Here is an 18,853-nt window from a genome sequence, read left to right as displayed (position 1 = left end):
CGGACAGTGGGAGCTGAGACACACTGTGTGGCTTGGCCATGATATGGGGGGAATGGCTGTGCATAAGATGGGGGCCATGGAGGCTCACAGTCTTCATCATCACTAACAGAACAAACAAATAATAAAGGATATTCACTAACAAACAACAGGAATTAATGTATGTATACTCGTCACACACACTTGCTCAAACAGGCAAAAATAAGAGGGGTAGACAACAATGTAGCCTTTCTCAGTTTGACCTACTTTAAATCAAATCACACTTTTCATACAAACATGCAGAAAAGTGCTTTACAGATGTTTTCAATAATTAGAAACGCCTGTATTTATCTTATTTCACATATTAAGTACGTGAAATTGTGCTGTCATTTTTTGTGTAATGCAACCCTCTGTTGCACCAAGGTTGTCCACGCAAGGTCAACCAATCCAAAACACCACTTCACTGGGTTAATACATCTTGTTATGGTCAGGGGACATGTTTGGTTGCATCTACAGTAGGTAAAATTTAGTGAGTGTAGCATTTTGTACATTTGTGCCTGGGTTTTTATGCATGTGCATGAATATTGTTGTTAATAACAGCATGGCTATACCTAACAGTCTGTGTTTTTGTAATTAATGAAAGCTTGTGAAAAATGCAAGTGAGCTTAAGGCTTCACTAACACAGTGTGTCTACAATTTAGTAGGCTAAAGACTTGGTTTTTAATGCCTCCTAGTGCTCATATCAATAAAGACACCAGAGCAGAGAGCACTGCACACTGACACAACAAATCCAAAATAAACCTCTTGTCAGGACATTACTGTAAAACTGCAAAACATATTTTTTTCTAATATAACATTACACTGTTGCTCAACTTAAAAAAAAAAATCTTTAAGTATCATATTTTCTTTTTAAACATGTTCAAATTAAATATGTGTTTATGATCTTGTTAGCTATTATTTTGTGGGAACACATGTATATGTGACAAAAGTGAGTAAAAATTAAATTATTACCAGTTGAGAGCAGAATTAGGATTAGTTGTTGTTTCCATCAGTCATTGGGAAGATAATTGATTTTTACTTGAAAAAAAAACACCAACATTTATCAATATAAAATATGATCTCCGTGACACATGCTGGTTATGCTGTTCATGCTGTTCATGCTTATCAGGCTGAAAGGGGAAGGTGAACCACTCTAAACAACTGTAAATTGCTATGAATTGTTAATTCTCTCTTGAAGTAACTCATGGGAAAGTTCACCACTATTCCAAGTTTTCTTCATTTTGTAGAAACTACATTTTGTATTTAGTGGGGTTATCTGTGTCTAATATTACATTTTGTTTGATGATTTTAAAATATTATTATGAGAAATATGCAAAAGACTAAATAAAAAGGGGACAAATTATTTTTCATGATACTGTGCATGACAAAAATAAATCAACCCATGGGTCCACTTTAAAAAAAAAATGAAAGAAAATATATGCTTGGCCATTTATTTATGGAATAAGTATCACCAGGTTATTGGAAAGTTAAAACTAGAATCAGATTTTAATCATTGGGAAGACACTCCATTTTCAGCATGACTGGCTATAAACCAGGGTGGGCAACTCCAGGCTTCGAGGGCCGGTGTCCTGCAGGTTTTAGATGTGTCCTTCATCCAACACAGCTGATTTAAATGGCTAAATGACCTCCTCAACATGTCTTGAAGTTCTCCAGAGGCCTGGTAATGAACTCATCATTTGATTCAGGTGTGTTGGCCCAGGGTGCCATCTAAAACCTGCAGGACACTGGCCCTCGAGGCCTGGAGTTCGACGCCCCTGCTTTAAAATAATGTGGCCTGAGAGCACTGGTTTAGCTCACTGGGGTGAGCAGGCACCCATTATCCACATGGCTGAGAGCGGGCAGCCTGGGTTCGAGCCTGATCTGTGGCCTTTTGCCCCAATTTCTTCCTCTCTCTCTCTCTCTCCCTCTGCTTTCCTGTCACTCTTTGCTGTAAACTTTCAAATAGAGGCCACATAAAAAAAGAAGAAAAAAAAGATGTGGCCTTAGATCATAATTCAAACATTGAATTATGGAACCTAATGGAACCTGACAAAACAGGTTCCATTAGGTGGAAACAAAATGAATCAAATCAAAAACAATTATTATTGAGTTGAGTCACAGCAACAGGGACAAAGCTGTTTTTATAACACTTTGTCCTGCATCTTTTCCTCCATCCTGAGGAAAAGAAGAATATATATATTTCTCATTTGTTTGTTTTATAAAAGGCAGACTTTCTAAAAAACCCAAAAACAAACAAGAAAAAGTGTGAAATTAGGCATTATATACAAGCAAACGGTTAGTTTAAATGAAAAAAAGAAAGCCAAAGCATTGATTGAGAGGTCAAACAAAACAAGCTGCATCCAATTAATACAAAAAACTTACCATGTAATTATCTTATATGTACCTATATTTTATGTTATGTATTTCAGACATTTTCAAATGAAATATCTTTCCATGCCTTCACCAGTTATTTTTATTGTGTGTTAACAAATTAACTATTAAATAAACATTATTTAAAAAGTGTTTGTCTTTTGTTTTGACAGAACAGATTATATGGTGAAATAATAAAATTTAATCTCTTGCAAAAAGTTGGCTAAATGAATGAGTGAAGCTGTGAAGATGAAAATTTAAGCAATATATAGCAAAGTGTAATTGTCTTCGTTGTTGTCAGTTTGTATTGTTTCTGGATTTCAGTTCCTGCTTTGTTTTAGTTTGTTAATTCATGCTGATGATCGAATCATTTGACTGAAACTAAGTGTACACACACACTGAAGTCAATGTTCTGTCATTTCTCTTGAGTTGATAACTGACACCCAGAGCATATGCTGGGATTTGGTGCTCATCTGGAGGTCATCAGATGGAGGTCATCTGAAACATCTCGACTCTCTGTAAGACAGTGGTTCTCAAACTGTGGGACAGGGCTCCACTGGTGGGGCAGGGTGTTGTAGAAGGTGGGACGACGATAACCTGGGGGAAAAAAAATGAAGTGAAACAAGGTTCACTGAATAAGACTGCATTTTTTTTTTAAAATAAATATGTTTTCTGGTGCTCTTTTGTGAATTACATGATAATATTTACTGATCCAAGCCTTTGCAGAAACAGTGCCATAAAATGCAACTTGGTTCCTTTTTGTGGGTAATAGTTAATAAAAATGATGCAGTGTGGGCCATTAATTGTCTTCGATCTCTGAAGTGGGCATGTCTAAAATACTGTAGTTTCTGAAGAACTGTGTCAAGTATTAATATATATTACATATCTGTTAGTGGCAAAATCATGCATAAATTATTACCTGTTAGCTTGCTGGTAGCACACTGTGTTGGCTGGGTGTAGTTTGTGGCAGCTGCAGGCAAGTGGGTTCAGGGAGCAATGCCAGGGGAGGCTGGGTGGCAAGGCTGGCAAGTCTTTTATACTTAGGCATTTAGGCCAGGATGCTTCAGCTTTATGTATACAGTACCAAATCACAACAACAGTTGCCTCAAGGCGCTTTATATTGTAAAGTAAATCCTACAATAATACATACCGGCAAAACCCCTACAAATCGTATGACCCCCTATGAACAAGCACTTTGGTGAGAGTGGAAGGAAAAACTCCCTTTTAACAGGAAGAAACCTCTGACAGAACCAGGCTCAGGAAGGAGCAGCTATCTGCCGTGACCGGTTGGGGTGAGAGAAGGAAGACAGGAAAAAAGACAGGAAAAAAGAGAGACAGAGATTAATAACAAGTACAAGGTCTATTAACACATGTTGAGTGAGAAAGGTGACTGAAGAAAAAATACTCAATGTATCATAGGAATCCCCCAGCAGCCTATGCCTATCGCAGCATAACTAAGAGAGGAATCAGGGTCTCCTGATCCGGCCCTAACTATAGCCTAATATTAAAAGTAGAGATAGTGTCTGTCTCCTGAATCCAAAGTGGAAGAAGGTTCTATAGAAGAGGGGCCTGAAAACTGAAGGCTCTGCCTCCCATTCTACTTTTAAACACACTAGGAATAACAAGTAAGCCTGCTGTCCGAGAGTGAAGTGCTCAACTGTCACTATATCTAAGGGCACATATATAAAAAATACATTTATAGAGAAGCAGCAAATTGTAATTTTAAGCAGATGTGGTATAAAACGCCACTTAAATTACTGCCCCAGTTTGCTACCCAGTTAAAAGGGGCTTTCATCAGGGAAGCTGTGTAGGTGTCATTTCCGCCCTTTTGTGCCCACAAACCAAAGCAAGCAGAACTGAGTTACCTGCAGAAGCAACTCTGTCCTCCACCGCTCACCAATTCTAACTGTGTGCATTGTGTCTGCTTTGTGCACTTATGGCTAGTTAATTCTACATGCACCTTGTTGTCTTATTTAGTAGTATACTATAAGTATAAGTTTAATTAAGACTGTAAATGCAGAGTCTAAAAGGAGCAAGAAAGAACTACTGGTACATAGCTGTTACTTTTTCAGCCACAATGAAGACCATTTCTTTTCTCAACTTCCTTTTGTTTGGTAAGTGAATTCACAAATTTAATTTTTTTCATTGAATGATTTAATTTCATCTTTCATATCTTGTTACATGATCAATTTTGGCAGTTCCACTTACCGATGGATCCATAATCAATGTAGAGGGGTTCGAGGGGAAAAACGTCTCCTTCCAGTGCAAACACAAAATTGCATCGAAAAGCAACAAGTATTTTTGCAAAGATCCATGTAAAGGTGAAGGAGACATACTGGTTACTGTAGAACCTGGCAGAAGAGCAGAGTCAGGGAGGATTGCTCTGGTGGACTCTGGGGATGGATCCTTCACTGTGACCTTCAGTCATCTCCAGCTGTCAGACTCACAGAAATACTGGTGTGCAGTGGACAGGCTTGGTTTTGACACATTTACTGAAGTGCAGCTTGCAGTAAAGGACGGTACGTACATTGTTCTATCACTTTTAAATAAAATGCACCAATACTCTTAATTTTACACCTGTAAATTAATGGAAGGACAGCTCCTAATTGGTAGTATAATGTGCATCTATGCATCCATTCTCTGAGGGGAACTATTTGCAAATCTCATTAAGTAAAATTTGTGTCATAATAGGACATAGAAAAAATGTCAAATGTTTAATCTGAGAAATTGTGACTTAAGAAAAACTTTGCTTATTTTGACATTGATGGTGCCAACACATCTCAAAATGGTTGGCACAGAGCATTTTTGCCACTGTGTAGCAGCCACTTCTCTTTGAACAACAGTCTGCAAATGTTTGCGAAGTGAGGGGACCAGTTGCTGGATGTTTAGAAGAAGACCGTTGTCCCATTCTTGTCTGAGACAGGATTTTAGCCTTTTCACAGTCTTTGGTCATATTTGTTATGCGATAATGTGTACAATACTTTCAACTGGTGAAAAGTCTGGACTGCACACAGTTGAGTTCAGTAGTTTTACTACAAAGCCATTTTTTGAGCAGTATATCAACATGAAAAACAAGATTGAAGTACAGTATTGTCAGGGTTCCTGGGTCGGTGACCCAGTGTTTTCAGTTCTGTTCATGTTCAGTTTAGTTTGCCACACTAATGTTCCCACTTCCTGTTTTTTCCCATGTCAGCTTGTGTCATTAGTCAGATTATGTTCAGCCCTGTACTCACCCGTTTCCAATCATTGTCATCATTCAACCTGTGTATTTAAGCTCCTCGGTTTCACCAGTTCTTGGTCGTGTCATTGATGTTAATGTCGTCTCTCCGCATGTATGTTCAGATCAGTCAGCCAGCCATTCAGTTCGTCAGTCAGTCAGTCGTCCACCCAGTCAGCCTTTTCAGTTCATGTTCTGTTCATCCAACCTACCTACAATAAACCCCATTATCCTGCACCGTGAGTCCAGCGTTTGGGTCATCTTTTCCTCGCCTCCACACACGACACGCCTGACAAGTATGCTGATGATACTCATGATGGGCTTTTTAATGAAATACATTTATGGTTTTGTTTTGATTCATATTATTTTGACAAGAGTAAAAAACCAACAATCTAAGTAACTCTTTCACTCCTCCTCCTTATACAGTTACAGCAAGTATCATATCTGATGTTTCTTCCACATGGACATATCAAAATACCAACATAACACATTTTACAACTGGAACAGGAACCATGAAGCCTACAAACCTTTCAACAGGTATAATAAATATTTAACATAATTAAATTTCAGTCCATATAAAAATAAATTAAAGACAAACGTACATTAATTATTATAATATTTTCCCCTACAGTCTTAAACTTCACAGCTGAAGAAGAACTTAAAACCAACACAGGTAATGTTCTGATTGACATTATGACTTAAAAACTTTGCATGAATAAGATTTTGAAATTCAACCTGTTTTCCTCAGGCACCATCATGTATACTACTGCTGTGGGTTTTGCTTTGATCGCTCTCTTGTTACTGGCAGTATGCATCAGGAAGTCCAGAAAAACCTCAAAACATAAAGATTACTGCAACAGCACAGACTTCAGCAATGAAAACCAAAGAGAGGTATGAGTCAGAAACTGGAGATAAACCCTGAAAACAGTCTCTGAAGTCAGTTGATATAAATCAAGTGCATAATAAAAATGTTCTGGGTTGAATTTATAGAAGTACAATGACAGTGAATCATGGCACATTATGCCACCTAGATTCTGTATTTTGTGAGAGTGCAAATAACTGATGTTAGATGGAAATTAGAACTAAAAGAAACTGGCAGTCTGGCTCTCTCCACAGACAAAACTAAATATAAGTGCATCACTAAAACACTGTTTAGCACTTTAGATCAGAGTTTAAATTGCTCTGCTGCAAATCAGTAGAGTAAATAGACACTGATCTGCAAACTGAGATCCTTGACTATCATTAGGCAGATTGAGGAAAAGTCACACAACCTGTCCAAGTAACTGTCTAGCATAAACAAATTTCAAACTACACTTCACCTTTGGTTGGATTCATTTCTGAGTCTGAGTAATTATAGTTTTGAATTTTCTAACTAGTTTTTATTTTTTATTTCCTTTCGATTTCTGGTTTTGAATTAGTTTCATTTCTGTTAGTTTCCAGAGTTTTCTTATTTTAGTTTTGTATTGAAAATGTTCTCTCTCTGCTCTGCCTAGACTCGCGGCTCTGTGGCACGAGTCCAGATAATGTTAGAAGATGTACGTATGTGTGAATAAATTATCTAAGTCCAGTTTTTTTGGCTAATTCATACAACATACTTAATTTATTTACTAATTTGTTTCATAATATATCGATAAAGATTCTATAAACAAATATATATGAACTTGTCTCAGTTGATGTAGAGCATACAAGAATGTGCTTATTTTGTTTTTCTTTGTCACTTTTCAACAGGTCAGCTGTGAGTACAGTGACACTGACGAGAGGACAAACCAATGTAAAAAGTCATCTCAGAGTTCTTCTGTCTCAACTCACCAACAAAGATCCCATTCAGATCCAGCATCATCTGAACCTGCAGCAACCAAAGGCAGTGTACCCTCCAGTATCTATGAAACCATTTATTTCCCCAGCTTTCCTGCAGATTCAGAATGTTCAACTACACAGCACCAAAATGTCTATGATAATAACTCTGGGATATATGTCAATACTTTGTCAGCTCTAGTGCCCAAAAGAAAAAAAAAGGTATTTGTCGAAAAGACAACTAAACCTAAGTCGTGTAAAAATGTAGAGAGCTGTACCTACAAGGCATCTCCTTGTGTCTCCTGTGGATCAACTGCAAAGGAGCCCAAATCCCTTTGGTTTGGTTTAGATTTATCAGAAATAAACCCAAATTAATCTTAAGTTTTCAATTTGTATGTTATCATAAACATTCATGGGCAAGTTGATTTCTCCAATTATGTGCACCATAATCTCCAGTTATGATTATTAACCTTTGCAGCTATCCTCAGTGTCTGCAGGTTTGCCTTCTCAGGCAGATTATTGGTCATAGTTAAATTGGACTGGTCCTTTCTGGGGATAGAAATAAAATAGAATAGATTAGCCCTTTGTTATCATTGTACATGTACAATGACATTGTAGTTGCTTCACAGCAACTGTGCCGGAATAAATATAAATAGTAGACAGGAGGAATAAATAGCAAACAGGAGAAATATATACAATCAAGAGAGATATACATATAAAAAACAAGCAAAATATATATAAAAAATAAGAGAAAGGCACACACCGGAGGACAAAATATTTTCAAAGAGCTCGGAGCTAGTGCATAGAAAATCAAAAGATCTGGCGATGGTCTCCAGGGGTGGCAGAGGGCAGCCAATGATTTTTTGGGTGGCGTTAATTATGCTCTGCACACCCTTTATCTTCTCGGCCCCCAGTAGTTTCTTTTGGGAAAAACCCTGATCCTGGGGGATCAGAAGTGTCTGGTCTTCAGTTATTGAACAAAATGAAGTAAACAAAATAAACTCTTTCTGTCTTGAAATGAAAAAAAATCCAGTCTGAATTGTCATTTTATGTTCGCTGAGACCCAAACATTAATACTGTAAGGGACTGTCATGTGCAGACTCTATTGTCTACTACCCAGTTAGGACTAATAGTGCATAGGGCTTATCTGAAATTCGAGAAATGGCTTGACTCAGTTCTTCAGAGATTTCCCATAATCCGACTGCCTGGCTGGCCTCACCATTTCATCCAGAATCTCATTTGTGCTGGGCTCGCCATCAGTGGTTCTCCAGAATCCTTTCTAGTAAAAAAAACCAAATTATGATTTTATAACACAAATAACTCAGATGTTAGCATCTTTGTCCTCAGAGTTTGGGCCCAATATATTTTTCGTCTTCCTCCAACACACACTTGACACAATAGAGGGAAAGAGCTCAAAGACAGAGACAGAAAACACTTCCTGTGGACAAGACCTAAGATAAGACAGTCTCACAGACCTAAGGTTGTCGTAATGCAAAACAGTCTCACGGCGCCCCTGTGTGACAATAATAAGCAATAGCTTTAAATGACGTAAAGGGGTTTAGTAGCCTTGTATTTCATATGCGTTACACATTATTTCTTGCAAGTTGTACCCTGTGTAGCATATAGTTATATTTTTAGGTGCACATGCTGTTACGTTATGGCATAGGATTTCAGAAGGGGTTCCAATTACAGTGCATCTATGTCTCAGATTTAAAGAAGCAGAAGAACCCCGTATAAAACCCAAAGAGGGTGCTAAACACCTTTGGTATGATTGAAGCTTTCCACTTTCTCCTGACAGAATTTGTAAAATGTAGCCTTAAAACAACCATTTAATTTCTGCTTGTCTGTCAGTTCATGTCGCTAATTCGACTTACTAGATCCTAAAGTGACTTTTGTATCCAGATTTATTTGCATGGAGATCAAAAAATAACAGCTCCAGTGTAACATGCATGCAACATGATACAGGATGTAACCAGTTGATCATTTTGTTATTGGATTATTCATAAGGAGACAAAAAAAAAAGAATATTTGCTGTGGTGGCATGAAAACATACTTTCATTTTATAAAGTGACTTTGCTTTAATGTTTTAATGTTACTGTTTTGTTTTTATATGAGAAATGATTTTAGTATAGTGTAGGGCTGCCACAAACGATTATTTTGATAGTCGACTAGTCACCGATTATTTTTGCGATTAGTCGACTAATCGGATCATGCATCCATTGGACGTAAAACGTACAGCTTATTGCACCAGCAGCATCTGCTCTTATATAACATTAGCTTACAGTTTTAAGTGTTTAGGGTATGTGCTAACTAAAAATAAAGACAAGATGATAGTTTATTAAATTTAATGAGATTTACAGATTGTTTCGGTAAAGTTTAATAAACTCCTTGCTATCTAAAATATAACGGGACACCGGAGTATATTCTCGAACATCTCACACTTCTGATAATCAGTTGTCTGCTTGACGTTTATTCAGTCGTGTATAAACTATAACTTTAATCTCAGCCAAACCGATTTACTCAGGAACAAATAAAATACTCAAAAAAAAGGCCAAACAATAACATTTTTAAGTTATCTAACTGACTTATATATGTTTAACCTGAGTAGCGAAAAGACAGTGGTGGGTTTGAAAACGATTTGCCGGGAGTCCGGTGTTCTCACGGGCTCTAGTGAGCCTTGCCCCGGCTAGCTATCGAGCTAGTGGGTAACAGACGTCTCCGAAAACGTCGGAGCGCTTTTGAAAATATGCAGTGTCTTGATAAACTGAGCAAATATTTGAGGTTTACACAGCTACATTCTCGCCTGAAAATATGTTAAACGTTTATTTTGTGACCCAGAAAGATTAATAAGAGTAATATTAAAACTAACTAGCTGCCGCCATTGTTGAAAACTGAGCAAGGCCGCGCTATGAATTCTGGGACACTGCTGCTTCTTCTTCTTCGGAGTGTAACGGCAGCTGGCATCCTTGTACATGCAGTGCTGCCATCTTCTGTTTCAGTCCGTTATTACACTCTTAAATCCTACTACTTATTCCTGCGTCTTTTGTGATCTTACAAAGCTTCAAACGATGCGTCGACTATTAAATCAGTCGTCGACGATTTTGATAGTCGACGTAATCGTGACTAGTCGACTAATCGTGGCAGCCCTAGTATAGTGTCATCAGTATGACATGTGTTTGCATATACATGCACACATATATGTCTGCTGGAAAGTCTCGATTGCTCATTGCCACTTTACAGGAAGGATGTTCTCGGTGATAGAAGTTGATGTAGGCACTGACAGCTTTTAAACCACTAAACCACAACTCAAAACACAATGACTCTTATGAGTAAACTGACAAAAAATTCCTGTATAAATTTAGAGTCTGCCAACTGTTGACCTGTCAGCCTTTGACTGAAAGGTTTGAGATAGCACCTAAAAATATTCAAAATATATCTGTACTAATGAAAACCTCAGTATTTGACTGTTTGTAAAAGGAGTGTAATTACAGAAGAAAAAAAACATTTTGAGAAACATTCCACATTTCAAACCAGGAAGACTGGTAACAGTTTAATATATATATCTGTCAAATTGCTGTCTCAGAGAAAGCATTCGATTAAGTTTCAAAAATATTAAACTATTCCTACAATGAAATTTATGATATTGTGTGAAATTATCCAACATTTCTGTAATAAAAAAACAAAAAACAAAAGAAAAAACAAAATCAAAAACTTCCTGCTTCACTGCTTTTATTTCCATAAGAAATAGAATACATGTTTTATATATATATCTATATATATATATATCTGGCTACTGCCACCGTTCGTGAAGCAGTAAAAATAAACTGTCATATATGAGGTTGTGTAGGTGTCGTTTCCTCCCTTTGTGCCCACAAACCTGCAGAAGCAGGTTGTCTAAGGGATCACTTAAAATAAAGAACTACATAGACGTCACTTTTTCAGCTACAATGAAGAAGACTTCTTTCCTCTATTGCTTTTTATATGGTAAGTGACTACATAAGTTTAGTAGTTTTTGTCATTTAAATGTTTATTTTGATGTCTTATATCTTATCACATGACTTATTATTATTACTAAATGACTTATTACATTATGACATCAATTTCAACAGTTACATTAATCGATGGAGACGTAATTAATGTAGAGGAATTTGAGGGGAGAAGTGTCTCCTTCCAGTGCTCACACACATTTGCATGGAGCAACAACAAGTATTTCTGCAAAGATCCATGTACAAGCACAGGAGACGTACTAGTTACTGTAGAATCTGGAGGAAGAGCAGAGTCAGGGAGGATTGCTCTGGTGGACTCTGGGGATGGATTCTTCACTGTGACCTTCAGCAACCTTCAGCTGTCAGACTCACAGAAATACTGGTGTGCAGTGGAGCGGACTGGTTTTGATACATATGCTGAGATACACCTAACAGTAAAGAACGGTACGTGTACATGAATACTCTTAATTTTATATTTGTATTTACATTCTTGCAGGTACAATTCTCAGTTTGTGGGTTAATGTAACTAAAAAAAATTTAACAACAAAGTTTTGTACAATTTTACCCACTCATACTGCATATGTCAGTGTTTTGCTTTTATTACCACTTCTTCCACACAACAGTTATGAAAAAATATCTTTTTGATTTCAGAGAAATAAACAAAAATGTATTACAGCTAAAGTTTTATTATAAATGATGATTAGAAGTGCATTTATAAATGTTTATAATCCTGTGATTCACAGTTATTTTGGTAAATGGACCACTTCTTATATAACGCTTCTCAACCCTATCTCAACAATGATGGTCACCACCTATTTTTCTCTGTGGCTTAGACTGGAGCCCTAGTGAAAACCAAGAGATTTACAACCCTCTTTTAACTTGCATAACTATATATAGTGGTCTGTTTTAGACAAATGTTTTTAAGGTTAAACATATTGCAATATTTAAAAAAAAAATGTAATTGTTAATTCATGTTAATTTCGTCCACCGCTGTTCTCCTTCCCGCTCACGAACTGAAATCAAACCAGAGGAAGAAAGACACATATCCACCCAGCGTGCAGATAACTGAAGTACATTTAAGATAAACATTTATTAGTCCCACATGTGGGAATATATTTTTTGGGTCACAGCAGAAAGTGGACAGTGCAAAATTACAAGCAGTAAAAATGAAGAAAAACTGTGGAATAGAATAAGATCAAAAGATTAACATACCATATAAAATAGAATAAAATACTATGTTTTCTTAGAAAAATTATACTTATTGGTACTGCACATGTGTGGATGCGTGTGTGCATCTGTCAGTGTGTGTGTGGTCATCTGCGCCATTTGTGTTACTGCGCCTGGATTTGTAGCGCAAGTAAAGACACAATTGTAATTGTAATGCCATCCATCCATCCATCCATCCATCTTCTTCCGCTTTATCCGGGGCCGGGTCGCGGGGGCAGCAGCGTAAGCAGAGAAGCCCAGACCTCCCTCTCCCCAGCCACCTCCTCCAGCTTATCCGGGGGAACACCAAGGCGTTCCCAGGCCAGCCGAGAGATATAATCTCTCCAGCGTGTCCTGGGTCTGCCCCGGGGCCTCCTCCCGGTGGGACATGCCCGGAACACCTCACCCAGGAAGCGCCCAGGAGGCATTCTTGTCAGATGCCCGAACCACCTCAGCTGGCTCCTTTCGATGTGGAGGAGCAGCGGCTCTACTCTGAGCCCCTCCCAGATGGCTGAACTTCTCACCCTATCTCTAAGGGAGAGGCCAGCCACCCTTCGGAGGAAGCTCATTTCCGCCGCTTGTATCCGCGATCTCGTTCTTTCGGTCACTACCCACAGCTCGTGGCCATAGGTGAGGGTCGGGACGTAGATCGACCGGTAAATTGAGAGCTTCGCTTTTACACTCAGCTCCCTCTTCACCACGATGGACCGGTGCAGCGTCCGCATCACTGCAGCCGCAGCACCAATCCGTCTGTCGATCTCCGGCTCCCTTCTCCCATCACTCGCGAACAAGACCCCGAGATACTTGAACTCCTCCACTTGGGGCAGGAACTCATCCCGACCGGAGTGGGCACTCCACCCTTTTCCGGCTGAGAACCATGGCCTCAGATTTGGAGGTGCTGATCCTCATTCCCGCTGCTTCACACTCGGCTGCGAACCGTTCCAGTGTGAGCTGGAGGCCATCACCCGATGAAGCCAACAGGACCACATCATCCGCGAAAAGCAGAGATGAGATTCTGAGGCCACCGAAGTGAAAGCCCTACCCCACTTGGCTGCGCCTAGAAATCCTGTCCATAAAAATTATGAACAGAATTGGTGACAAAGGGCAGCCCTGGCGAAACCCATCACCCACCGGAAACGAGTCTGACTTATTGCCGGCAATGCGAACCAAGCTCTTGCAATGGTTGTATAGGGATCGAATGGCCCGTAGCAATGGGCCAGACACCTCCCACAGGACACCCTGAGGGACATGGTCGAATGCCTTCTCCAAGTCCACAAAACACATGTAGACTGGTTGGGCAAACTCCCATGCACCCTCAAGTATCTTTGAGAGGATAAAGAGCTGGTCCAGTGTTCCACGACCAGGACGAAAACCGCATTGTTCCTCCTGTATCCGAGGTTCGACTAACGGACGAACTCTCCTTTCCAGCACCCTGGCATAGACTTTCCCAGGGAGGCTGAGGTGTGATCCCCTGTAGTTGGAACACACCCTCCGGTCCCCTTCTTAAAGATGGGGACCACCACCCCGGTCTGCCAGTCCAGGGGTACTGCCCCTGATCTCCACGCAACATTGTAGAGGCGTGTCAACCAGGACAGCCCTAAAATGTCCAGAGCCTTCAGGAACTCGGGGTGGACCGCATCAACACCAGGGGCTCTGTTGGCGGGTCATCCCCCTCATCCCCAGACTCTGCTTCCTCCTCGGAAGACATGTCAGTGGGATTAAGGAGGTCCTTGAAGTATTCCTTCCACCGCCCGACAATTTTCTAGTTATAGTCGGGCTTTGCATTTCTGCAGCTCTGGAGACGCTGAACATGGTCTATTCGGACTCAATGTCCCCAGTCTCCCTCAGAATGCTGTTGAAGCTCTGCCAGATTTGTGCTTTGAAGATCTCGTGGACTGGGGCCTCTGCTAGGCGTTCCCAGCACACCCTCACTACGCGTTTAGGCGCACCGGGTCTGTCCAGCGTCCTCCCCCGCCACCTGATCCAACTCACCACCAGGTGGTGATCAGTTGACATCTCAGCCCCTCTCTTTACCCGAGTGTCCAGAACATATGGTCACAGGTCTGGTGATACGATTACAAAATCGATCATCGACCTGCGGCCTAGAGCGTCCTGGTGCCACGTGCACTTATGGACACTCTTATGTTCGAACAAGGTGTTCGTTATGGCCAAACTGTGATTTGCACAGAAGTCCAATAACAAAACACTGCTCAGGTTCAGATCAGGGAGGCCGTTCCTCCCAATCATCCCCCTCTAGGTCTCGCTGTCGTTACCCACGTGAGTATTGAAGTCTCCCAGTAGGACAACAGAGTCTCCAGGTGGAGCACCTTCCAGCACCCCACCCAGGGACTCTAAGAAGGCTGAGTACTCTGAACTGCCACTCGGCGCATAAGCGCAGATGACAGTCAGGACCCTTACCGGCAGCAAGCCGAGGGGATATTAGAATACCCACTCCAGCTCGCCGCCTCTCACCAGGGGCAACTCCAGACTGAGACAGAGTCCAGCCCCTCTCCAGGAGACTGGTTCCAGAGCCCAAGCCATGCGTAGAGGTGAGCCCGACTATATCTAGCCTGTACCTCTCAACCTCACGCACTAACTCAGGCTCCTTCCCCACCAGAGAGGTGACTAATGTCATAACTGAATTTGAGATACATTTTTGATTTGTCTGAACACATAAACTTTGCCTCAGCGCATTTAAAATCAGCTTTTACTCACGGAAAACGGTAGTATTTCTAGATCATGTTCACATATGGCTTCTTCTTTACCTGGCATTGCATTGTGAACTTTGTTCACAGACAATGATTTCGAGGCTCACGCAGTTAATTCCACAAAAGAACCGGTGCTGCTTTTAATTTAGTGCCAATTGAGGACCCAAAGGTCATGGACATCCAGTACTGAGTATCCGGCTTGTCTCTTACAGAGTGTTTTACAAATTCTCTGAATCTCTAGATTATTGTCACACCAAGGAATTATTACTAAGAAACCCTAAGACACTTTTTATACCCAATCATGTTATCAACCTGTTGCCAGTTAACCTCATTAGCTGCCAATTAGGCTCCTCCAGCTATTTAGTTTTCCAGCCTTTTGTTGCCCCACCCCATTTTTTAGGGATGTTGCTTCCATAAAATGATCTAACATTTTACCAAAAATATTAAAAATGTCTCAGTTTAAACATTTGATACATTTTTTTTTAATGTAAAAATGAATTAATGAGATTTTTTAAATCATTGCATCTTTTTTTAAACTGACATTTTATACAACATCCCAGCTTTTTTTGGAAGTGGGGTTGTATATGTTTTGAAAACGGTAAAAGTACAAATAGTATAAATACCTTGTAAATAACCACTCTCTTAAACAGCTGTTGCAACCGTGACAACTGTCATACCGGGAGTTGCCACATGGACAAATCAAAATACCAACACAACAAACTTCACAACTGGAACAGGAACCGTGAAGCCTTTAGAACTTTCAACAGGTATAAATACATATATCAGTCCTTATGAATATGAATCACAGATAAACTTACATGAAGTAATACTTATTCTTCCTACAGCCCTAAACTTCACAGCTGAAGAAGAACCTAAAATCAACACAGGTAAAGTTTTGTTTGATATTAGCTTAGCTAATAGCTTATTGGCTTCAAGTGTTTACATGAACAAGATATAATAATTGTCTTGTTTTCATCAGACACCATCGTGTTTGCTACCGTTGGTAGTGTTGGTCTGGTCTCCGTCTTGCTGCTGGCAGTATGTTTCTGGAAGTCCAGAAAAACCTCAAAACATAAACAATCAGTTTACTCCAAAAGTGCAGACCTCACCAGTGCAAACAAAAGAGAGGTATGAATCAGAAAACGGGGATCACTATGAAAATAGTACACAAATAAAAAGAGGGGATATAAACTGAAGCACAAAAAGATGTTCATGTTTGTAGTTACAGGAGTATAATGTGAGTAAATCCTTCTGTGTTATATCAGAGCACAACTAACATGCTGTTAGATGAAAAATTACTCTTACCACCCTCATGCCTTTCTTTAACATATAATGGAAAAAACAGGAGAAGAATCTTTCTACTGCCTCTATCCACAGATAAACCTGTGCAACAACATCACTCAAGGGTATCATTTAATATTTTAGATCTCATGTTTTATTCTTAGTAGAGTTTCTTTAGCTTCTGCAGTATGCCCTGATTAGCCAAAAATCAGTGTTAGGAAATGAAATAAAATGACTGACCCTGTCCAATAAATTGCTAAAAACGAGCTTAAAACACACTTAAAACACACTTTAATCTGTTTTCTTTGGGACTGAGCTTGTTTGACAGAGTTACAGCTCTGGGTACCTCACTACTGAGGTAGATCAGCTTTGTTTAGACTAGTTACTCTGTAACACAGATCCAGATCTTTATAAATGTATGGATACTTACAGAAATCCAGGGGTTTTTTGTACTTAATCTAATAATCATTTTAAAAAATCGATTTTCTACACAAACCCAATAAATGCAGATCATATAAGATCGGGCTCATTTGCTGTTTCCTTTTTACTTACCAACAGGTCAGCTGTGGTTATGATGACACTGACAAGAGGAAAAAGGGCAGTAAGAAGTCTCCTAAGAGTTCATCTGTCTCTACTCACCAAAAAAGAGAAGATCCACTAACATCTGATGCCACAGCGACCAAATGTAGTGTACTCGCTGATACTGATCAAAACATCTCTTTCCCCAAACTTCCTGAATGTTCAGGATATTCACTCACAGAGGACCAAAATGACTATGAAAATAACTCTGGAATCTACATCGATAATTTGCCAGCTTTCATATTTGAAAGAACAGATGATGGTGCTTGTAGAAAGCAAATAACTGAACCTAATGCAAGCAAAAATACACTGAGCTGTGCAAACCGTTGTGTCTCCAGAGCCCCATGTGAATCCAATGAAGAGAAGCCCAGATCACTTTGGTTTGGTTTAGATTTATCAGAAATAAATCAGAATTAGTTTCAAAGATCTGATTTGTAAATTTGTTATGGACATTTATGGAAAAGTGAACTTCTTCACTAATCATCAATAACAGTCTTCACCATTATTAAAGTTGCACACTGTATTGTACTGTCAGTGTTTCCATTTCATGGCTGTCTCTGTCTGTTTTTGTAATTTATACTTTGGTTTTGTTTAACCGGGAGGAGTCCCCGGGGCAGACCCAGGACACGCTGGAGAAATTATATCTCTCGGCTGGCCTGGGAACGCCTTGGTGTTCCCCCGGAACAGCTGGAGGAGGTGGCTGGGGAGAGGGAGGTCTGGGCTTCTCTGGCTGCTGCCCCCACCACCCAGCCCCAGATAAGCAGAAGAAAATTGATGGATGGATGGATGGATAGATGTTGTTTATTATATACTTTTATCATATATTATTTGCATCACATTTGATACATTGGGCGTTTTGGCAACTTTTTGTTAACAACAATGTTAATTTTAGACAAAAAAAAGAGTTTGGTCCATAACATTTTGAAATTATTGCAAGTATTGATCATGTTGATGAGGTCTCAGAAACTCATGTAGCAAATACGACACAAAGGGCATTATAGGGTTAAGAACAAGTCTAATAGCTTGTTGACTCAAAGCTAAAGTGAGAACTGACACTGACATATGGTTAACACGTCAGGGGAAATGTGCTACATTTCTAGTGGGTGAAAGTTAGTTAGTGTAGTATCTTGTGTGTTTTTGCATGTGTTGACATCTGCTGTTGTGGTTAATGTTAGCATGTATATACCTAATAGGCTGTTTGTTTGCAGACAGTGATAAATTGAAAATAAACTCTCAAAAATCCTTCATAATAGGCTGCCAAACTGTATTATATCATTATTTTTCCACATATAGGCCTACAAATGACTAATTTTAGTAGCCGGTACCAGTTTGAATAATTTGAGTACCAGTATATGTGACGATAAGTGATGGGTTAAATGGATTACCGTAAATACATTGCGTTATTGCATCATTGTTAAATGTAACAGCTAGATTCTGAACTTCAAAAGGTAACAAAAGTAGTGACGAGCAGTCAGGCTTGTACAACATTGTAGCCTGTGCAGTCTTTCAGCGGGCACATTTCTGCAGTAGAATCACTTTGAAGATCACTTTGAAGTACTGCATTGTTGGCTGTGTGTTTATACTAAATACTAAAAGAAAAATGTTGTATGCCCTCATTAGGATACAGGTGGCTGATGACAATTTAAATATAGCTGTTGCTTTGTTTTTTGTCCTCTTGATGGTAGAAGGACTAGCTT

The 18,853-nt window shown here is 39.5% G+C and overlaps 2 protein-coding genes across 3 annotated transcripts; both read left to right on the top strand.

The window, feature by feature from the left end:
* The first annotated feature begins 4,281 nt into the window (after window positions 1-4,281).
* Window positions 4,282-9,611, top strand: LOC120440567. Of its 2 annotated transcripts, XM_039613256.1 has the most exons (8): window positions 4,282-4,499; window positions 4,584-4,904; window positions 5,728-5,898; window positions 6,029-6,139; window positions 6,234-6,275; window positions 6,351-6,493; window positions 7,096-7,137; window positions 7,331-9,611. In XM_039613256.1, exons 1-8 carry the CDS (start codon window positions 4,400-4,402, stop codon window positions 7,769-7,771), a joined length of 1,371 nt encoding a protein of 456 aa, XP_039469190.1. In that variant the 5' UTR covers window positions 4,282-4,399; the 3' UTR covers window positions 7,772-9,611. The 2 variants fall into 2 exon arrangements, with proteins under 2 accessions (XP_039469190.1, XP_039469191.1); XM_039613257.1 differs by lacking the exon at window positions 5,728-5,898.
* Window positions 9,612-10,497: 886 nt separating this feature from the next.
* LOC120440708 lies at window positions 10,498-18,372 on the top strand. The gene is made up of 6 exons (XM_039613851.1): window positions 10,498-11,380; window positions 11,506-11,826; window positions 15,947-16,063; window positions 16,142-16,183; window positions 16,276-16,424; window positions 17,136-18,372. The coding sequence occupies exons 1-6, from the start codon at window positions 11,230-11,232 to the stop codon at window positions 17,571-17,573; spliced, it is 1,218 nt and encodes a 405-aa protein (XP_039469785.1). The 5' UTR covers window positions 10,498-11,229; the 3' UTR covers window positions 17,574-18,372.
* Window positions 18,373-18,853: the final 481 nt, after the last annotated feature.

The sequence above is a fragment of the Oreochromis aureus genome, linkage group 6 (assembly GCF_013358895.1).
Source record: "Oreochromis aureus strain Israel breed Guangdong linkage group 6, ZZ_aureus, whole genome shotgun sequence".
Lineage (NCBI taxonomy): Eukaryota > Metazoa > Chordata > Actinopteri > Cichliformes > Cichlidae > Oreochromis > Oreochromis aureus.
This window is presented reverse-complemented; position numbering and strand designations above follow the sequence as displayed.